The sequence below is a fragment of the Callorhinus ursinus genome, unplaced genomic scaffold (assembly GCF_003265705.2).
Source record: "Callorhinus ursinus isolate GAN/ISIS: 27379988/994484 unplaced genomic scaffold, GSC_fseal_2.0 scaffold100, whole genome shotgun sequence".
NCBI classification, from domain to species: Eukaryota; Metazoa; Chordata; class Mammalia; order Carnivora; family Otariidae; genus Callorhinus; species Callorhinus ursinus.
Genome location: NW_027397162.1, coordinates 358389 through 378133, shown reverse-complemented (window position 1 = coordinate 378133; position 19745 = coordinate 358389). Strand labels below are relative to the sequence as shown.

The 19745-nt window shown below is 42.3% G+C and overlaps 1 protein-coding gene and 1 pseudogene across 1 annotated transcript in view; one reads left to right on the top strand and one right to left on the bottom strand.

Moving 5' to 3' along the window:
- The window catches only part of LOC112806694 (double homeobox protein A-like), a 43136-nt gene that overhangs the window by 1567 nt on the left and 21824 nt on the right, over positions 1-19745 (top strand). Inside the window, exons 3-4 of the mRNA XM_025849090.2 lie at positions 459-604; positions 5918-6035. Of these exons, the coding sequence (XP_025704875.2) occupies positions 459-604; positions 5918-6035 (264 nt within the window). The remainder of the gene's footprint in view (positions 1-458; positions 605-5917; positions 6036-19745) is intronic.
- On the bottom strand, positions 2389-3191 carry LOC112806536 (proline-rich protein 3-like; annotated as a pseudogene).

Below are 19745 nucleotides of genomic sequence, written 5' to 3'. Positions count from 1 at the left end.
TCTTCTTCTTCCTCTTCTTCTTCTTCTTCTTCTTTTTAAGATGTTGTTTATTTATTTGAGAGAGGAAGGGAGAGAGAGAGAGAGAGCATGAGAGTGGGGTGAGGGCCAGAGGGAGAAGCAGACTCCCTGATGAGCAGGGAGCCTGATATGGGGCTTGATCCTGAGTCTCCGGGGTCATGACCTGAGCCAAAGTCAGATGCTTAACCAACTGAGCCACCCAGGCGCCCTGGTTCATGGACCTTCTGAGACTCTCCTCTGCTTACGTTCTAACCTAACCATATACTACATCTCCTCTAGAACCTTCTGCCTGGAATAAGCTGGGGCAAGGCCCTCTTAAGAAGAGGAAACAGGTTCCAAATTAGATGGGAGACAGAGTGGGACATGTTTGGGTTCCTTGTTTGAATATGTAAACTGACCTCTGAAATGTTCCTTGACCCTCAGTCTTACATCTGTCACAGGTAGAGAAGACAGACGGTGTCGTACCAGCTATACTTCTTCACAATTACACACCCTCATCGGGGCATTTATGAACAACCCTTATCCTGGAATTGATACCAGAGAGCAACTTGCTAAGGAAATTGGCATTCCAGAGTCAAGAGTCCAAGTAAGTGTTGAAGAATTCGACTGCTCCATCTCCTAGGGATGGAGATGTATGGGACAGGGAGCCATGTGGACATGACAGGCACATTCCCACTCCAGGATCTTTCCACAAGCTGTTCTCTTCATCTGGTAGGTTCTAACTCAGGTTCCCCGACAGCCAGCTCTCACCCCCTTTAGTTCTTTTTTGTTGTAATCAATGTTTTATTTTTTGTCTTTTTTTCATCTGTTCACTGCATTTATTAGTAATATTAAAAATTTTTACAAAAAAATCACTCTCAGTTCTCCTGTGGCTCTCATCCCTCTTGCCTGAGCCCATTTCCTCAGGACCAGTTCAAAACTGAACCTGTCCGCTGCCATTTTCACAGAAAGCAACCAATGAAGATGCAAGGGATGCAGCAGAAGGTTGGAAGAAGGCAACAGTATTATTCTGGTTCCACCCAAAGGTCAGCTGGGCGGAGAGTCACAGAATTCAGACAAAAGGGCTAGTGGCCTCACCCAGTGACATAGTCTAACGAAAGTGGGCTGGAGAGGAGATAGGGTAGCCCACCAGAGCCTTTAGTGAACACCTCAAAGGCTTGCATCAAACCCGGAAGAAACGATACCAGTAGAAAAATGGGGAGGACCAGGGAGGCAGTCTTCTGGAAAGTTCCACAACTCTCCCATATTGGGAGGTGTGGAAAGTCTAGAGGGCACCAAGAGCCTCACTCATTTTTGGCAGAAAAAAAACTCTAGCATTAGGAAGTCACGAAGATGCCGCCCACATTGAGAAAGGCTACAAAGGGATGCACAGTTTTATAGGCACAGCAATCACAGACCAGAGTAGTGGGGATCACCACTACTGACACAGAAACCACAAAATGCAAGGGCAAGGAGAGTGGCCTTTTGGGGGGAAACTCCACTAGTGTCATTCAAACTTGAGCCCAGGTCAGATGACCTGGTGAGTACCACAGAGGAGCTGGCAACACTGAGGTGTCACATAAAAAGGACTCAAAACAAGCAGCTAGAAGAAGGGAATGGTAGGAAACTGCTCCAGGGCTCTTAGGAATTGAGGGTAGTACTGGGGATAGGTGCACAAGCAACAACACCAAAGAGGTTACCTGTTCAGCAGTCAGTTGGCGAGGGGGAAGAGGACCCAGGAGGCAGATGAAGGGAGCAAACATGGGGTCCTGAAAGCGAGTCTGGAGGCTGGATCAGAAGGGGTGCACACTGCACCACTGATGAAACAACTCTGGACCCCAAGGGAGGAGTCAAGATGGTAAAGGAGTCAGGGGGCCCTAAGTTTGTCTCATCCCTCAAATACAACTTGATAGTTATCAAATCATTCTGAATACCTGAGAAATCAGAGTTCTGAGGAAACAAATACTGACAACTCTACAAGTAGGAAAGCAACCACCTTTTGGAAGGTAGTTGTTTTTGTTGTTTTTCCTTTTTCTTTCTTCTTTTCTGGACAAAATGATGAGAAATTCATCCCACAAGAAAGAACAGGAGGTAGTACTCACAGCCAGGGATTTAATCAATATGGATATAAGTAAGTTGTCTGAACGAGAATTTAAAACAATGATTATAAAGATACTAGCTGGGCTTGAAAAAAGCATAGAAGATACTAGAGAATCCCTTACTGTAGAAACAACTCTGAACCCCAAATGGGGGAGGCGGCAGATGCAGGTGGGTGTCACTGACAGAGGATGGTGGGGGGAACAGCCTCACAGTAGCCATCACAGGGCCACAGGGAAATATATGGCCTTCAGGTCATGGAGGGCTCTTCCCAGCCTGGATGGGAAGGCAGTCTCACAGAGGAGGTCCATTGATGCCTGACTGGTAGAAGGCACAGAGGTCCTCATATCAACAGTGGCCCTTTTTGGCTACGTGTCAGCATATAAGGCAGTTGGATTTGTCTTCCATAACTTGGAGTCCATCCTTGGGCAGGGAGATATTCTTTTTTTTTTTTTTTTAAGATTTTATTTATTTATTTGACAGAGAGAGAGACACAGTGAGAGAGGGAACACAAGCAGGGGGAGTGGGAGAGGGAGAAGCAGGCTTCCAGCTGAGCAGGGAGCCCGATGCGGGGCTTGATCCCAGGACCCTGGTATCATGACCTGAGCCGAAGGCAGACGCTTAACGACTGAGCCACCGAGGTGCCCCAGGGAGATATTCTTGATAAGAGACCAGCTTTTGAGCCTTCGAGAGATTCTCTGCTTTTTGTGAAAGCCTCCCCTGGAGGGACCCCCATGGTCTGGTCTGGGAAAAGGAGATTCAACCTCAGTCACCCCTACCAACCACAACCATTTGGGCCACACCAGGGGCCTTGGCCTCCCTGATTTGGGCCTTTGCCCAGGGGAGGAGGTGGGAGACTCAGCAGTGGTAGAATCATTAGTCCCCTTGATTCTGGAGGACCTCTGTAAAGAGCTGACTTGGGGTCATCAGGCTTTCCACTGGCCAGGAGGCTACGTGGTCCAATGGGACTCCATCCTTCTCATCTCGTTTCTTCCCTCCTGCTCTGGCAGTGAGGGCTGCTGCTTCTGATTCTGCTTCTTCAGCTTTGGCATCATGGTTGTGGCAATGGCTACAGTGGGATTCGGAGGGCGGTGAGGAAGGGGCCCGTTGGGATTGTTTCCTGTTTGTTTTCTGAACAGCGCCTGGCACATGACAATAAGAATTTGTTGAAGGAAGGAAGGAAGGAAGATTACATTGAATACAAGCCAGACATTTGGCTAAAGTCTTTATATCTATTGTATTTTTCAACCTTTCTAATTATCCCATGGGTTTGAAATTATTTTGTCTACTTCAGAAATTTAACATGTAGATCAGAAATGTAGGGTCCTTTTGTAAAAAAAAGATTTTATTTGGGAGAGTGCAGAAGAAGGGGGAGCAACAGTGCAGAGGGAGAAGCAGGCTCCCTGCTGACCAAAGAGCCTGATGTGGGGCTCGATCCCAGGCCCCTGGGATCATGACCTGAGCTGAAGGCAGAAGCTTAACCTACCGAGCCACCCAGGTGTTCCAGAAATGTAGGATCCTGATGGAATATCATGCTGTCAGAGCGGCGTACTCCAGGTGTGTATTTAAACCAGTGCTCCTTCCAGTAATCAGGGAACGGATGCACATCAGTGGGTCTGATGCTCCTTTCTCTCTCTTCTCTTCCTTTCTCCTTCGGTGTCTTTCATGTTGCATTCATACCAAGCGCCTACAGTGTGCTAGGAACAGTCCTATCTAGTGAGATATTCATAAAGAAGAACAGAATCTTGGAAAATAATAAGGGAGATGGGCAAATAAACTGACAAATTTCGATGGTGTGATTAAATCACACAAATTTACTTTCTAGACAAATATGAGTGAACAAATGTGTTTAACAACAGGGAAGCCGATGTGTCTGGTCAGAAATAGTTTGACAGAGGAAAAGTTGATCCGAGGCTTGCAAAGTAGGGGGAAATTCCCCGGGGGAAGACCAGAATAGTGGGGGTTAATAAGGGCGGCATTTGTGGCAGACTGGATCTCTAAGGGCAGTCCTGTGGCTTCCAGAAAATTGTAAATTTGTCTACGGGCTGGTGAACCAAGGTGTCACAGAGATACTTAAGGAGGCTTCAAGTCTGAACCAGCTGTTTGTAGCCAGTTAAGATGGTGGACACAAACCCCAAATATAAAATCATTCATTATCCTGAGAGCTGTGAAATGGGGCCCATCTCATTAATCCCTATATGCTGAGCCGAGCTCAGAGGTCTTGAAGTGGGTTACACACTTGGAAAATGGAAAATGCTTGCTAGAAGAGTTTATATTTTATCCTTTGGGTGGTAGAGACGTGCTTGAAGAATTGAGGCAGAGGAGAAAGCATGCTATGGTTCCAGTTTGAAATAGCTCCTCTTCCCCCAGACTGAAGAATGGATTTAACGATGGAGACAGGAAATAAGTTTGACCATCAGTGGAGAGTCAAGGAGGCTGAAACGTGGAAATGAGCGTTTACGAGACAGCACGCACACAGATTGACAGCATATGCACAGATGGGGTGTGGAGGACAACGACGGCATATGGAGAGGGAAGGAAGGAGATCAAACAGGGGAGGATATGGCGGGTTTAGCTTGGATGGCTGGTCCAATATCGGACCCCCGATATTGGCATTATCCAGCAGGAGGATTGGGTTCTGGAAGAATATAAGGAGTTCCCCCAGGGTTGGAGGTGTCTGTCTGAGATACTTAAGACTGGATATCTAAGAGGCAGCTTCCAAAGACTCCAGAGCTCTGGGGAGGAGAGAATGGGTCCCAGTGAAGGCTGGGAGATTTTATAGAGAAGATGGGTATGAGCGGCAGACTGACTTTTGAGTAAATGGGTTGGTGTGATTCGAAGCTAGTGGTGAAATACAAAGCGAATTATGTCCTAGTATAGCCATTCCATATTCCTTGGGCTAGTTTCTCCTTAGAATTCAAAGCTGAATATATTTTTCCTTAAGATAAAGATATGGGTAGGTGCAGAGATAATGAGAAATTTCTGAATAACTTTGTCAACAGGGGACTAATTCTTGTAGATATCACAAGCATGGCAGATGGAGAAAGGGATTTATGATTTGGGTGTAGATGCCATATACAGGGCTACATATGTGCAGGTCTTCCAAAACCAGCATTCATCTGCAGAGTGGTCTATACCTTCAGGAAGGATGTGAAAGTTTCAGTGACATAATGTGACTTTTCCAAAGCCTGGTTTTTGAACTCTAGACCTGTGCTTTATTCTCCTCCTCTGTGAAGACCAAAAGTAGCAGCTGTGGAATATGAATGTGTGTGTGTGTGTGTGTGTGTGTGTAATATATAAATCTGTGTTTTTCTAAAGTTATTATTATAAATTATGTATGCATATATTTAACATGTGTCTCATGTGCATAAATGTGTGTATTTTATCAGCAGAGGCTAGGGGTAGCAATCAATTATGTATTGTGGGATGAAAAATATTTTCCTAGACAGATATACTCTCCTGGGTCACGGAAGAAAAATAGGCATTTTTGAGAGGAAGGAAAAAAGATGGGAAAGGAATTCCAGGCAGAGGGAAGAGCTTCAGACTAGGCACGTTAGGGAAAACCCAGCAGTGGTAATGAGGGGATCATGGGGAGTTGAGGGAATGAAACCCATCATGAAGGTACTAGGTGTGTGGTTCAGAATTTTGGGCTTTATCTCCAGACCCAACAGACTTTCCTAGATGTCATATGGAATGTCAGTGATTTTGAAATTAAGCCTAAAACAAATCATCTTACTCTTCCTTCTGCCTTATGAAAAAAGCAATGGTGAAGTTTTCATGACATCACTTGTTTTAACTAATTCTCAATGTTTTACCTACTTAGATTTGGTTTCAAAATCGGAGATCCAGATTCCATGTCCAGAGAAAAAGAGAACCTGATGATCAAGACTCGGAACAGAGACAAGACCAGGACCAGGATCTCTGGGATGAGAGAGTTCAAGGTACTCACCCTGTTGTTCTCATTTTGGCTCACAAGCAGAGGCTCCTGACTGTCCAGTCCTTCCACGTGGTGGAGTCAGCTCCAACTACCTCTTGGGAAGTAGAAGAGATTCCTACTCAAGTGTCTTATCAGGTTCCATGGAGTAAGGGGATTGGTTATAGTCTCTGGAGGCTCTTCCCAAGTCAGGGGTCCCCCCCAAGGAATTCCACTGGCCATTTTTCCAGCCGGAGTCCAGATACCCCAGTAGAATGTGCATTTTGGTCACTGATGTCTTCTCAGGGCCTGGTACATAGTAAACAACTGGTAAATTTTGTGGAAGGTATGGTTGACTTAATGGAAGAATCAGTCCTTGGGTGTGTTCTGCCAGGGGCCGCCTAGTGCATGGCTGTCCCAGGAGATAGTAAGTTCCATGTTGGGCTAGAAAGGCGGGGGCTGAGTTTACTCTCATGTTTGAACGTATAAACTGGCTTCTTCCAATCCCCCGTAGGCACAGAAACTACACAAAATGACCCCAGTCTCACTCTTGTCTTATTTCTCCAGTGCAAATGCAGGGTGGCCGGAGAGACATTCAGTACATTTTATGTCTTCAGCCTGGGCTCTAAATCTTTCTCACTCATCTTGGGAATATGTCATTCTAAACATACCTTCAGCTTTTCCAGAAGCCGAGCCTGCTGGAGATGGTAAACAGAACTTCAGGAGCCAGAGACAGATACATATGGCGCCACATAGCCCTACTGACTGATCGTAGATCCAGAGTTCAGCAGATCTTGAGGACAATGAAAATAAACTTATCGATAGCATTTTTCAGTCATCATAGTAATTGTGCTTTTCAGTAAGAAGCACTTATTTGGTCTTCATCCCCATTTCTGGCACAGAGCTTCTCAAACCTTTGGAATTTCCAGTGATTGGAGAAATTAGAGTTCTTCCTCCCTGAACTCCAGGAAGTGGGGAGGGGCTGGAGGTTGAATCATTTGCTGATGGCCAATGATTTATTATTTTTTACCTTAATTCCAGTATGGTTAACATACAGTGTTATATTAGTGTCAGGTGTCCAATACAGGGTTTCAACAATTCTATACACTATTCAGTGCTCATCATGGTAAGGACTCATAATCCTCCTCACCAACCCCCCCATTCCCTCCACCTCCCTTCTGGTAACCATCAGTCTATTCTCTGTAGCTAAGAGTCTGGTTTTTTGTTTCTCCTTTTTCCTTTGTTCGTTTGTTTTCTTTCTTAAATTCCACATATGAGTGAAATCAAATGGTATTTGTCTTTCTCTGACTAGTATATTTTAACATGTGGCTTTTTAAAAAGTTTGTTAAAAAGATTTATTTATTTGAGAGATAGAGAGAGAGTGCTCTCCCATGCTCTCATATACAGACTTGAGTCGGGGGCGGGGCACAGAGGAAGAGAGTCTTTCAAGCAGACTCCCTGCTGAGCTCAGAGCCTGACACGGGGCTCAATCCCACGACCCATGAGATCATGACTTGAGCTGAAACCAAGTCGGCTGCTTAACCGACTGAGCCACCCAGGTGCCCCCTCTTTTTAAAAAGTTTTTATTTTTATTTTTTAGTAATCTCTACCCCCAACATGGGGCTCAAACTCACAACCCCAAGATCAGAGTTACATGTTCTACTGACTGAGCCAGCCAGGCACCCCTTGATTTATTTCACTTAGCATGATACTCTCTAGATCCATCCATGTTGTTGCAAATGGCAAGATGTCATTCTTTTTTATGGCTGAGTAATACTCCATTATATATATTATTCCATTATATATAGTCTTTATTTATATTTATTATATATTTCATCTATATATATGGAATATATATATTCTATCATATATATACTTTATCCATTCATCAATGGATGGACACTTGGAATGCTTCCATAATTTGGCTGTTTTAAGTAATGGTGCGATAAACATAGGGGTGTATATATCTTTTCAAGTTAGTGTTTTCCTATTCTTTGGGTAAATGCTCAGTAGTAGAATTACTGGGTCATATGGTAATTTTATTTTTAGGAACTACATTTTCTAAGGAGTTCTCTTCTATATGTAGCATGTACTATCATGTGAAAAAAAAGTTAACACACTGCCAATTTTCCTAAGAAGAAAAAGGATTTTTAAATATTTGGTAAAATAGACATAACATAAAATCTGTTGCCATTTTAATGATTTTTAAGTGTACAATTGAGAGCATTAAGTACATTCACACTGTTGAGAAAGTGTGACCACTGTCCGTTTCTAGAACTTTTTCTTTTTTTTTAAAAGAAGATTTTATTTATTTATTTGACAGAGAGAGAGAGGGAGAGTGCACAAAGAGAGGGAGCGGCAGACAGAGGGAGAAGCAGACTCTCTGCTGACCAAGGAGCCCGACGCGGGACTCGATCCCAGGACCCTGGGATCATGACCTGAGCCAAAGGCAGACGCTTAATGACTGAGCCACCCAGGCGCCCCTGTATTTGTCATTTCTAAGTGACCTATTCCTTGACTTGCTTGTTTTATAAATAATCTTAAGTGACTTTCTGGAGACCCCCTCAGGGGCTGCATTCTTTAGGCAGTATTTTCTTTTTTAATAATTAAGTGTAATTGTAGTAAAATAAATAGAACATAAAATGTACTATCACAACCAATGTACAGTTCCATGGCATTAATTACATGTATGTTTTTCAACCAGCGCCACCATCCAACTCCATAATTGTTTTCCCCTTGCAAAACTAAAACTCTATACTGCAAAACAATAACTTCCCATCTCCCTTCACCTCAACCTGTGGTAACCACCATTCTACTTTCTTTCTCTATGAATTTGACTATTCTAGGTATCTCATGTAAATGGAATCATACAATATTTGACCTTGTGTCTGACTTTTTTTCCCATAGCATTATGCCTTCAAGGCTTATCCATCTTATAGTGTGTGTCAAATTTGTCTTCCTTTCTAAGGCTGAATAATATTCCATTATATGCATATACCACATTTGCTTTATTCATTTATTCATTGGTGGACACTTAGGTTGCTTCCATCTTTGGGCTATTGTGAATAATGATGCTATAAACCTGGGGGTACAAATATCTGTTTCAATCTCTGTTTTCAATTCTTTGGGTTATATATCCAGAAGTGAATTGCTGGACCATATGATGAAGAATTTTTAAAATAAACAGATATTATGAAGCAGATATTTTATTATTTTTAAAAAAACATTTTATTTTTTTAAACTAGGCTCCACACCCAGTGTGACCTCGAACTCATGACCCCAAGATCAAGAGTCACATCTCTACTGACTGAGCTAGCCCGGTGCCCCTGAAGCAGATATTTTAAAAAGTAAAATATCTGGTCAAATAGGGACTTCTACAAGGAGTGTGGTAATTTTAAATATGCTAAAATTTCATACCCAGTTAATAAAGTTACATTCTAGGGTGCCTGGGTGGCTCAGTTGGTTAAGCAACTGCCTTCGGCTCAGGTCATGATCCTAGAGTCCTGGGATCGAGTCCCACATCAGGCTCCCTGCTCAGCGGGGAGTCTGCTTCTCCCTCTGACCCTCCCCCCTCTCATGCTCTCTATCTCATTCTCTCTTTCAAATAAATAAATAAAATCTTAAAAAAAAACTAAAAAAAAATTTACATTCTATAAAAGTTAAAAAAATCTATATTATGTAATAGATGGAAAACCTTTAATTGATGTATACCCATACCCACACACGAAGATATTTGTGACATATATACTTTATTTTTAAATAAGTTCATATTCTAGGTCAATACTATCCAACAGAAATTTCTGTGTTGCTGGAAATACTCTTTACTGGTGCTAATAGCCACAAGCCACAGCTGACTACTGAGTAGGACAAATAATGGCTAGTGTGACAAGAGGAACTGCATTTTTAATTTATTTTAATTTTTAAAGCTTTATTTATTTGAGAGAGGGAACACAAGTGGGAGGGGCAGAGGGAAATGGAGAAAGAATCTCAAGCAGACCCTGCACCAAGCACAGAGCCCCAACGTGGGGCCTGATCTCACGACACTGAGATCAGGACCTGAGCTGAAACCAAGAGTTGGACGCTTCACCAAATGCGCCACCCAGGTGCCCCGTAATTTTACTTTAATCGTATACAGTCACTATGGGAAACAAACCGAGGGTTGTTGGAGGGGGAAGTGGGGGGCGTGGCTGGGGGATGGGCATTAAGGAGGGCACTTAATGTAACGAGCACTTGGTGTTATATGCAAATGATGAATCGCTAAACTCTACCTCTGAAACTAATAATACACTATATGTTAATTAATTGAATTTAAATTAAAAAAATAAAGGCAAAAAAATGTGCAGAGGCACGTGGCTAGCGGTTACCCTATTGAACAGTGCAGATCTAGAAAGCATCTTGTGAACTATTTAATTCAACATTACATTGGCAGCATCTTTCCAATTTTATAAATCTGCTCCTCAAACACTGGTATCTATTTGATGGCGTTAGTAGGTTAGAAAGTATATGTAAAACTCTATCTTAATCACAGCAAAACTGAAACAGTGCCCCATGAGTTAATGAAGTTAAAACTAGCAGAAAATTATAAATAAAATCTTTAAAAAAGACTAGCAGAAAATTTTAATTTTGTTTTTTAGACAACTGTTTTCCCAATAAACTATTGGGCCTTTTCAGACCCAACAAACCCACTAGCTGTCTCTGCGGAAGCCTGGACTCAAGGTCAACTGATGCAGTCCCAGCCCATGAACAAGGAAGGCCCTGCATTTCTTAATCAAGAAAATGAGCCCAAGACCCCATCCAGCTTATACCAGCTGCCCTAAATTGCTTCCCCTCGTCCTGGCATCAGGGGCTGGGTTTTGCTTTGTTCTGGTGTTGTCTTTACCCCCAAACGAATATGGGATGTATGTTACACATAGGTTTGCTCATTATGCACACTCCGTCTTTACTCATGAAAAGTCATGCTCCCCCACTCTCTTCATCAATATGCATGTAGCCTCAACTCCTTTGATTATAAAAAACTTGTTCTCTCCCCCTTCCGGAAGGCGGGTTTGAAGCTCCCTCCCACCTCCTTGTCTCCTCATCTGGCTGCCTCTTGAATAAACCCTTTCCTTGCTGTACACCTGGTGTCTCAGTGATTGTCTTTGCTGCACGTCAGGCAGATGGACTTGGGTTCAGTTACAGAACCAAAACAATAAGGATAAATTTTAAGAGAATGTACATGACCCAAATGAAGAAACCTAAAATACTGCACTAAGGCACCTAAAAAGAAGACGTGAATATTAGTAACGGTGGGCTGGCATCGAACCCAGAAGTCAGAAAAAGAACTAAATAAAGCGAAAGTATAATAAATACTTAATGAAGATAAAGTAACTTGGGTGGTTTTGGGGCAAGGTCTCCTTAAAATAACTGAGAGCCAGAAAACGTTGCTGGTGAGGTGATATTTTGAGCCAACATTGACAGGAGAATGCATGAACTGCCTGAGGATCTAGAGGAAAAGATTTCAAGGCAATAAGTTCAAGAGTACTGAGGTGAGAAAGGAGCAAAACGTCCAAGGACCAGAAGAGACCGTTTGGTAGGGATGCTATTTAGGAAGGAAGTGCTCAGGGGGGTAGGGGAGGGGCGGGAGGGGAAGCTTTCTAAAAGAAAGGGGAAACCATGAGCCATTGAAAGGCTTCTAATCGGCTTTAGGTTTAAAAGGGCATGGATCTGGAGAATAAACAGTCAATCAACAAGTGTCAGGAGGCTCGGGAAGCTCGTGAAAGAGAAGTGGGCTGTGTGTTAGGGATCACATCAGTCCCGGACACTACAGGGTTAAGATTTGAATGTGGATTTTCCCGTCCACCTCGTTTGCTATGAAACCCCTGAATCTGTCCGTGGGACAGCAACTTCTGAGATAGAGATAATAATGAATGTATACAATTACTTTGTGCCGGGTGCCCTTCTGAGCTCTTTCCGTGTCTTAGACCAGTTAACCCTCACTACATGGTCACTTCCTTCATTATGACTATGGCAGATGAGGCAGCTGAGGCCTGGAGTGATAATGTCATCTGTTGGTAGTCCGACAGCTAGTACAAGGTGGATCAGAGGCGGGGCCCCGGGGTGCACTTGCTTTACCACTGGCTACCCGGCTTCCCACAGCCTCCTGGAGATTTTCAGAGTAGGTCGCCTTTAGTTCAGAGGAGTGCTCAGCGCGGGAGGGATATCAGTTTGAGGGCCATGAGCTGACATATGGCTTGGTAAGGAGATGCAGTGGCAAGTTCTTCCATCATAATTCTAAAGTGTTAGGTTATACTTGCTTTCAAATTATTTTTATTTAAGAAAGATGCTTTTTATTTTTTTTAAACATTTAAACTTTTTTAAAAATTTTATTTATTTATTTGACAGAGAGAGACACAGTGAGAGAGGGAACACAAGCAGGGGGAGTGGGAGAGGGAGAAGCAGGCTTCCCGCCGAGCAGGGAGCCCGAGATGCGGCGCTGGATCACAAGACCCTGAGGTCATGACCTGAGCGAAAATCAAGAGTCAGATGCTTAACCGACTAAACCACCCAGGCACCCCTAAGAAAAATGCTTTATCACTGGAGTCCAGTTCTGCAGTTTGAGAACAATTATCTACAGTTTGAGACATTGTGATTACTTTCTGGGACTGGATTGGAGTTAGCAGAGGTATTTTCAAGTGAATTTCCACACAGACAGTAAACCAGCATGTGATGCTTCTGCATGGCGGGGAACCAGCTCAATGTTCACCAGTTTTACCATTCAAACTACTCTGAAATTCCTATTCTTGCCATGTGGAGATAACAATGATGCTGTCAAATTAGGTCTCGGGACTCTAAACTCCAGGTTGGAATATGTCTGCAGGCTCGATCACCATTTATTTTTCAAACCATTAAGTCTTAACAAACCCTCTCCACTGACACTAAACCCACACCCTGACACTTTTGAAGGATGATAAAGCAACTTCCCCACAGCAATTCTCACCTTTGCCACAGTTGGGGGGAAAATGATGTAAGTCATTCCTTTCATTTCACACCTCTCATTTCACCTCTCAAATCAGAATTGATTAGTAGAATCAATTCACAGGCACCTGGGTGGCTCAATCGCTTAAGTGTGTGCCTTCGGCTCAGGTCATGATCCCAGGGTCCCGGGATCGAGCGCCACATTGGGCTTCTTGCTCAGCGGGGAGCCTGCTTCTCTCCCTCTCCCTCTGTTTCTCCCCCTGCTTGTGCTCTCTCTCTTTCTCTGTCAAATAAATAAAATATTGAAAAAAAAAGTAGAATCAGTTCATTTTTTAGAAAGACAATTTAAAAAAAAGTTTTAGATTCATAGCAAAATTGAGAGGAAATTATAGAACCAGCTGGCATGCCATTTTTAGTTAAAAAAAAAAGTAAAGAAAGTTCCCATATTCCCCCCCCCCCCCACAACCTTCCTCCGTTATCAACATGCCTCCAACCAACCACCAGAGTGGTACATTTGTGCAACTGAGGAGTCTACATTGACCCATCATTATCATCCGAAGACCATTGCTTACGTTAGCGTTTGCCCTTGGTGCTGTACGTCCTCTGGGCTTGAGCCAGAGGGTTTGGACAAATGGTATCTACCACTGTAGCGTCATAGTGGGTATTTTCACTGCCCCCAAAGTCATATTTATCCCTCCCCTTCACAGTAAGGTTATTTTACAAATAACCATTTTCAGATATGTTTGAGGGAATATCAAGTCACTTGTAGCCTATCTCATAAAGTCTGGTGTAATCTTTCAGGATTCAGTTGGACACTTCGTTTTGGAAAGTTGCTATGTCTATAGGCAGAGGTTACGTAACAAGCATTTTAATTCAAGACCCAGACAAGGGTGGGACCTAACTGGCATATTGGTTTCATTTTGAGATGAAATGTGTGGGTGAAGGGCACTCCTTGTTCTTCTTCTGTGGACCCAATTTTACCCCAAGGTTGTCATCTGCTCTCTTCCTCTTGCTTAAATTCAAATAATGTGTTTCAGTTTGTAAGTTATTTTCAACCAGAAGCAAAGAATCTTGATGAAGATGGAAAGTTATTTTTAACGTTCATTTTTACACCAAAGTTGACATAATGTTGAGGAGGTTAAAAAATACAACTGCTTATAAGAGATTTTCTTGTTGCCGTTTTAATTTATTTCAGGGCGCCTTCGATTATTTGGATAGAGACTGATGTTTTACTTTTTCACTGTATCACTTTATTGTTTTCACTGTATCAATTTAAAATGAAGGATTTTTTACTTTCATGGGATTTAAAATATTTTCGTTGGAAACTGGACAGATTTTTCAAAATATTTCTAAAATTGCAATTTTTATGGGAGTTTATTAGGTTTTGGGGAAATGGCGGGTGAGGAGGTCTGATAGTACTAATTTAAGTGGGGTTTAGTCCTTCCGATAGGATGTAAGTATTGTGGGTTTTTTTTTTTCCGGACTGGATTATCGTGTGTGATGAGCTAGGGAGGGGGCTGACTAAATTTATTTTGATCCTTAATTTAGCTTTTCAGCATATATGTCTTTTCATTTCCAATCCACCCAAGGAGACAAAAAGACCACAGGCATTGGGAAACAACTTGCCAACTTATACCAGATTCCACTGGAGGTAGGTTGTTGGGTTTTTTTCTTTGAAGGTCAAATGTTTTAGATTTGTAGGGTTGGATTGTAAACTTTTCATATTAGAGTGTAATGCTGCCAGGACACCCCAGATCATTGTCATGCTTTTGAGTCTTCAGCATCACTGGTCCATGGTTACTTTTCTGACCTTATTATTTTCCATTCTCACCTTTCTTTGCTGTGTCCTAGCTGACACCACCTTTGCCTCGTGGTCTTGGCACAGGCTCATTTCAAAGATGCAGCTGAACTTCTGTTTCTTTTATTCTCAATTCATCTCTATTTTATAAGTTGACATCACATCTGTACCCGTGTAGATTCACCTTACTCCCTTCAATATTTAGCCTATCAATTTTGTGTTTTTTCCTGGAGACATCCCTCCTGGGCCCTTGTGCCCCTGTGGACTCCTTGCTGTCAAAACTTGCACACAGCCAATGTCCTGGAGTCTCCCCTTGGCTCATCTCTTCTGTTTGCTGTGTTGGTGTGGACTAGAAGAATTGTGGGTTTGTGCCGAAGAGAGAAATTATCGCTTTGTACATGGTCAACAGCAAGAGAAAACAGAAGGAAAAAACTTTGAAGCCTAGAACTGAGATTCTGGTCTTGAATGTTCTCACAGTTAATGGAAGCCAGATGTGGGAACCAGTAAGTAAAAAATATTGTTAGGAGTGTGGCAAGTTGTATGGGGCTAAAGAAGAGTGTATGTCCATCAAAGACAGTGTGTCAAAGAGTTTCATTTCATAGCATACTGGTGGGAAGAATCCCAAGTGATGAATTCTGATTTCCATTTCAGGAGGTGATGGGGAGATGCAAACCAAATAGAGATGCACCAAGAAAATAAGGAGAGGATTTTGAATCAAGAGAACTTCATCTATGATAAAACACCTACTAAGCAGAAAGGCTATGGATATGAAGCTTTTGCAAACATATTCTATCTCGGGGCACCTGGGTGGCTCAGTCGTTAAGCGTCTGCCTTTGGCTCAGGTCGTGATCCTGGGGTCCTGGGATCGAGCCCCATGTCGGGCTCCCTGCTCAGCGGGGAGCCTTTTTTCCCCTCTCCCTCTGCAGCTCCCCCTGCTTGTGTTCTCTCTCGTGCAAGTGCACTTTCTCTTTCTCAAAAAAACAAAATCTTAAAAAAAAATTTCATCTCAACTCAAACATTATTCCATCAAGACAAAAACTCCATGAGCATGGAGTTTGAAAAATAGCTTAGATTTACTTAACTGTAGAAGAAAGAACCTTTATGAATTTAATGGAGATGAAAAAAATTGTTCTTTTAGAGTCAGTTTCAAATCAAGTGTGAGAAAATCCAAACAGGCAAGAAAACCTATGAATATGGTGAATGCAGCCGTGTTCAGTCTGAAGTTACACCTGACTGGACACCAGAAAGGATATTCTGGAGAGAAACTGTATGGATTTAACAAGTGTGGGAAAGCCTTTACTGATCGATCACTCATCCCTCATGAAACACACAAGGTCTCATATAGGTGAGAGATACTATTAATGTGGGTTCTGCCAGAAAGCCTTTAGAAGAAAAGCACACCTCAGACACCAGAGAACTCACACTGGTGAGAAATCCTGGAAATGTAATGAATGTGGGAAGCTATCCAGAAGGTGGAATTTTGTTATGTATGCCAACAGACTAAGACATCATTATTTCATACAATCTTCAAATCATCAAAATACTTGGGCAAGAAGAATTATGAAACTTTTCCTCTTTTCTAAATTTGCATCAGTTAGGACTCCTTGTGTTGGAAATGACAGAATATTAAAACCAACTTCAGCAGCAAGATAAAGTTTAGTGGTGCATATCACTGAAAAGTCCAGTATAGCTCCTGGAAAGGAAGAGATGTTCGGTGTTTGAATGATTACTTAGAAAACCAAAGGGAAACAAACAAACAAACAAAAATGAGCAGTGTCTTTATTGCTGGACAGAAGCAAAACTGACAGTAAATATATCATTGTGTTGGGTTCAAATAATGTTAGAAATAAGTAAATAAGGACCTGAAGAAAAAGTGGCTTGCAAAGAATGTTATAGAGATGATGGTGGGGGGAACCCCCATCATTTTAAGAGAAACTGGTTTCTAGGAAATATCACTGAAATTAAAGTCTGATTTCTTTACCTGTTTTAACTGCTGATTAATGATATGATTTGCACACACTTTGAAAAAAGCAATCTCCTATTCTCCTTGAACTGGTCAGTAATCCAGTGGCTCCATTTTCAAAATATCTAGAACCTTCTCAACACCGCTATCCTGATCAGAACCACCATTTTCTCTCCCTTGGATTTTACAGGAATGTCACTGCATCCAACTTTGCCCCCCACAGACTCAGAACAATTGCCAGAAACTGGAAACAAACCCAATGCCAATTACCTGGTGAATGGATAAATAAATTGTGGTATTAATAAAATACTACTCAGCAAAGACAAACAACAACAACAACAACAACAAAGGAATGAACTACTGTTACTCACAGGACCATAAATGAACCTCAAAATCATTATGATTCATAAAAGAAGTCGGACACACAAATATATGTATCATATAATTGCACTATATAATAGTTTAGAAGGTTCAAGTGAATGTATAGCGACCAAAAGCAGATCAGGGTTTTCTGGAGAGGGGGCTGCTGGAGGGCATGTTGGGGAGATTAGAAAGGCACACGCAGAAACTTTTGGGGATGATGGATAGGTTCGCTATCTTGATGGTGATGATGGCAGGTATACATTTATTAAAAAGTGCCAAATTGTTCACTTTAAGTGTGTCTTGTCTATTGTAGGTCAACTTTATATCAATAACATTGTAAAAAAAAATCAGAAAATCTAAGAAACAAATATAAGACAAACATCAACAGGGATAAAAGCAGCAATCAAGGAAATCAGAAGAGAGAAGAGGCATTGATACGCAAATATCAGAGGCTGAACTTTGAAAACAGTCCAATGGTTTGCAGACCTAACTAGGAAAAAAAGAACACACACATTATCAGAGTCGTGAATTATCAAGAAGTAGTCACATATACAGATCAGGTTTCAAGGGTAAAAACATTGTAGATGCTAATTTATGGTAATACGTTTGAAAACCTCAGATGAGTGATTTACTAGGAAAGGCTGAGCAGAGTTCTTTGGGTAAAATTTAAAAACATTCGAGGGGACGCCTGGGTGGCTCAGTCGTTAAGCGTCTGCCTTCAGCTCAGGTCATGATCCCGGGGTCCTGGGATCGAGCCCCGCATCGGGCTCCCTGCTCCGCAGGAAGCCTGCTTCTCCCTCTCCCACTCCCCCTGCTTGTGTTCCCTCTCTCGCTGTGTCTCTCTCTGTCAAATAAATAAATAAAATCTTAAAAAAAATTTGAGAAACATGTAGTTAATAGGGATGTTCCAGAGCATTAAAATAGCGGAAGATTAGTTCTGATACCACGTAACACTCCTAGTGCACACCCTATGCAGGGAAATACCTGCAGGGTAGGGTCCCATACTCTCCATCGTACCCCAAGCCAGGGATATGATGGTCCAGCCTTAACCTTGACTTTTCCTACACTTCCTACTTCCTGACTGCCAGAAAGTCCTGTTTATTCTCCCTCAAAGCACCTCCCTTGTCCATCACTCCCTCTGGCTTCCCATTGCCAAGTTCCAATTGTCTCTTGCAAAGACCTTTAAAGTGGATTCTGTTGGATCACTAGGGGTGGCTGATTAATCATACCTCATTCCCCTCGCATTCAGAAATAGATTAATGCCTCCCTCGAAGCCACTAGGGTATAAAGTCCATGGGAGGGCGCCTGGGTGGCTCAGTCAGTTAAGCCTCTGCCTTCGGCCCAGGTCATGATCCCAGCGTCCTGGAACTGAATCCCACGTCCGGCTTTCTGCTCAATGGGGAGCCTGCTTCTCCTTCTCCTTCTGCCAGTCCTCCTTCCTCCCCCTTGTACTCTCTGGCTCGCTCTCTCTCTATGTCAAATAAATAAATAAAATCTTAAAAACAAATCAAGTCCATGGGACTTTGTCTTATGCATGGTTGTATCCTGAAACTGCAAAACTGTCCTGGGCACCTATTCGATGCTCAGTAGTTATTTGTTGTGTAGATGAATGAATGAGCAAACGAATGGATGCAAACCGTAAACCTCATGTTAACACATTGTCTGTGAGCCCAGCAGTGTTTATAGACATCATGATATCGCTTGGTTTCTATCATTCCCTAGTGGCAACAGGAAGCACATCCTCCTGTGCGCGGAGGCTCACAGATACACTTTCTTATGCACACAAGGCAACAGTATAAAAGGACCACAAGATTTTCCTCCAGACTTACCATGGATCAGCTCACTTACACGAAGCTGGTTTCCATTTCTTACACAAATTAAGGGCTGGGACTGGTTGTGTAGCTGCACAGTTGCACAAGCCCCTGGGAACACTACTACTAGGTCGCTCCTCCGTTTGTTTAGAGATTAAATGAAGACTCACTGAATGACCTCATAAGGCACAGAATAATGCCTGGCAGAGCGGAATCATTGAATAAATGTTATTATATATATATAACATATATTATAACATATACATAAATAATAAATATTATTATCATTATTACCATTATGCACGCTCTGAACTCTCTCGGCTCTGAAATACTAGAACTTGGAGCACAATTTTACTAATTAACATATTATGGAGGACATTATTTGCTGAATCTTCATCATCCATTGCTTGACATATGCAGGACCTAGTTCATTTTCCCAACATGAGAGGTAATTTTAAGGCTATATATGGACATGCCAGATAGTATTATTAAATCATACTAATTGCATCAAAAAGAAAGCTCAACTTGGTGTCAATATGTTGTTAAAATGTCTAATAATTACCCACTTCCCCTTTAAGGGCAGTGCTGAAGGAAAATGGCTCCTTTCTGGGAATCTTTGAGACAGTTAAATTCTGATAGCATGCCCTCCTTGCTCTTCCCCTCCCTCTGTCCCCCGCTTCTACCCCTTCTTTTTGGCTACTGTATTTCTCACAGATGCTTCCAGTTCCCCACTGAAAGTGAAGCATTGCTAGTTTTTTTTTTTTAAATGCCTATGTTTGCTAATGCCTTTAAATCTATTTAAAGAGGGACACCTGACTCGCTCAGTCAATGGAGTAAGCGACGCTTGAC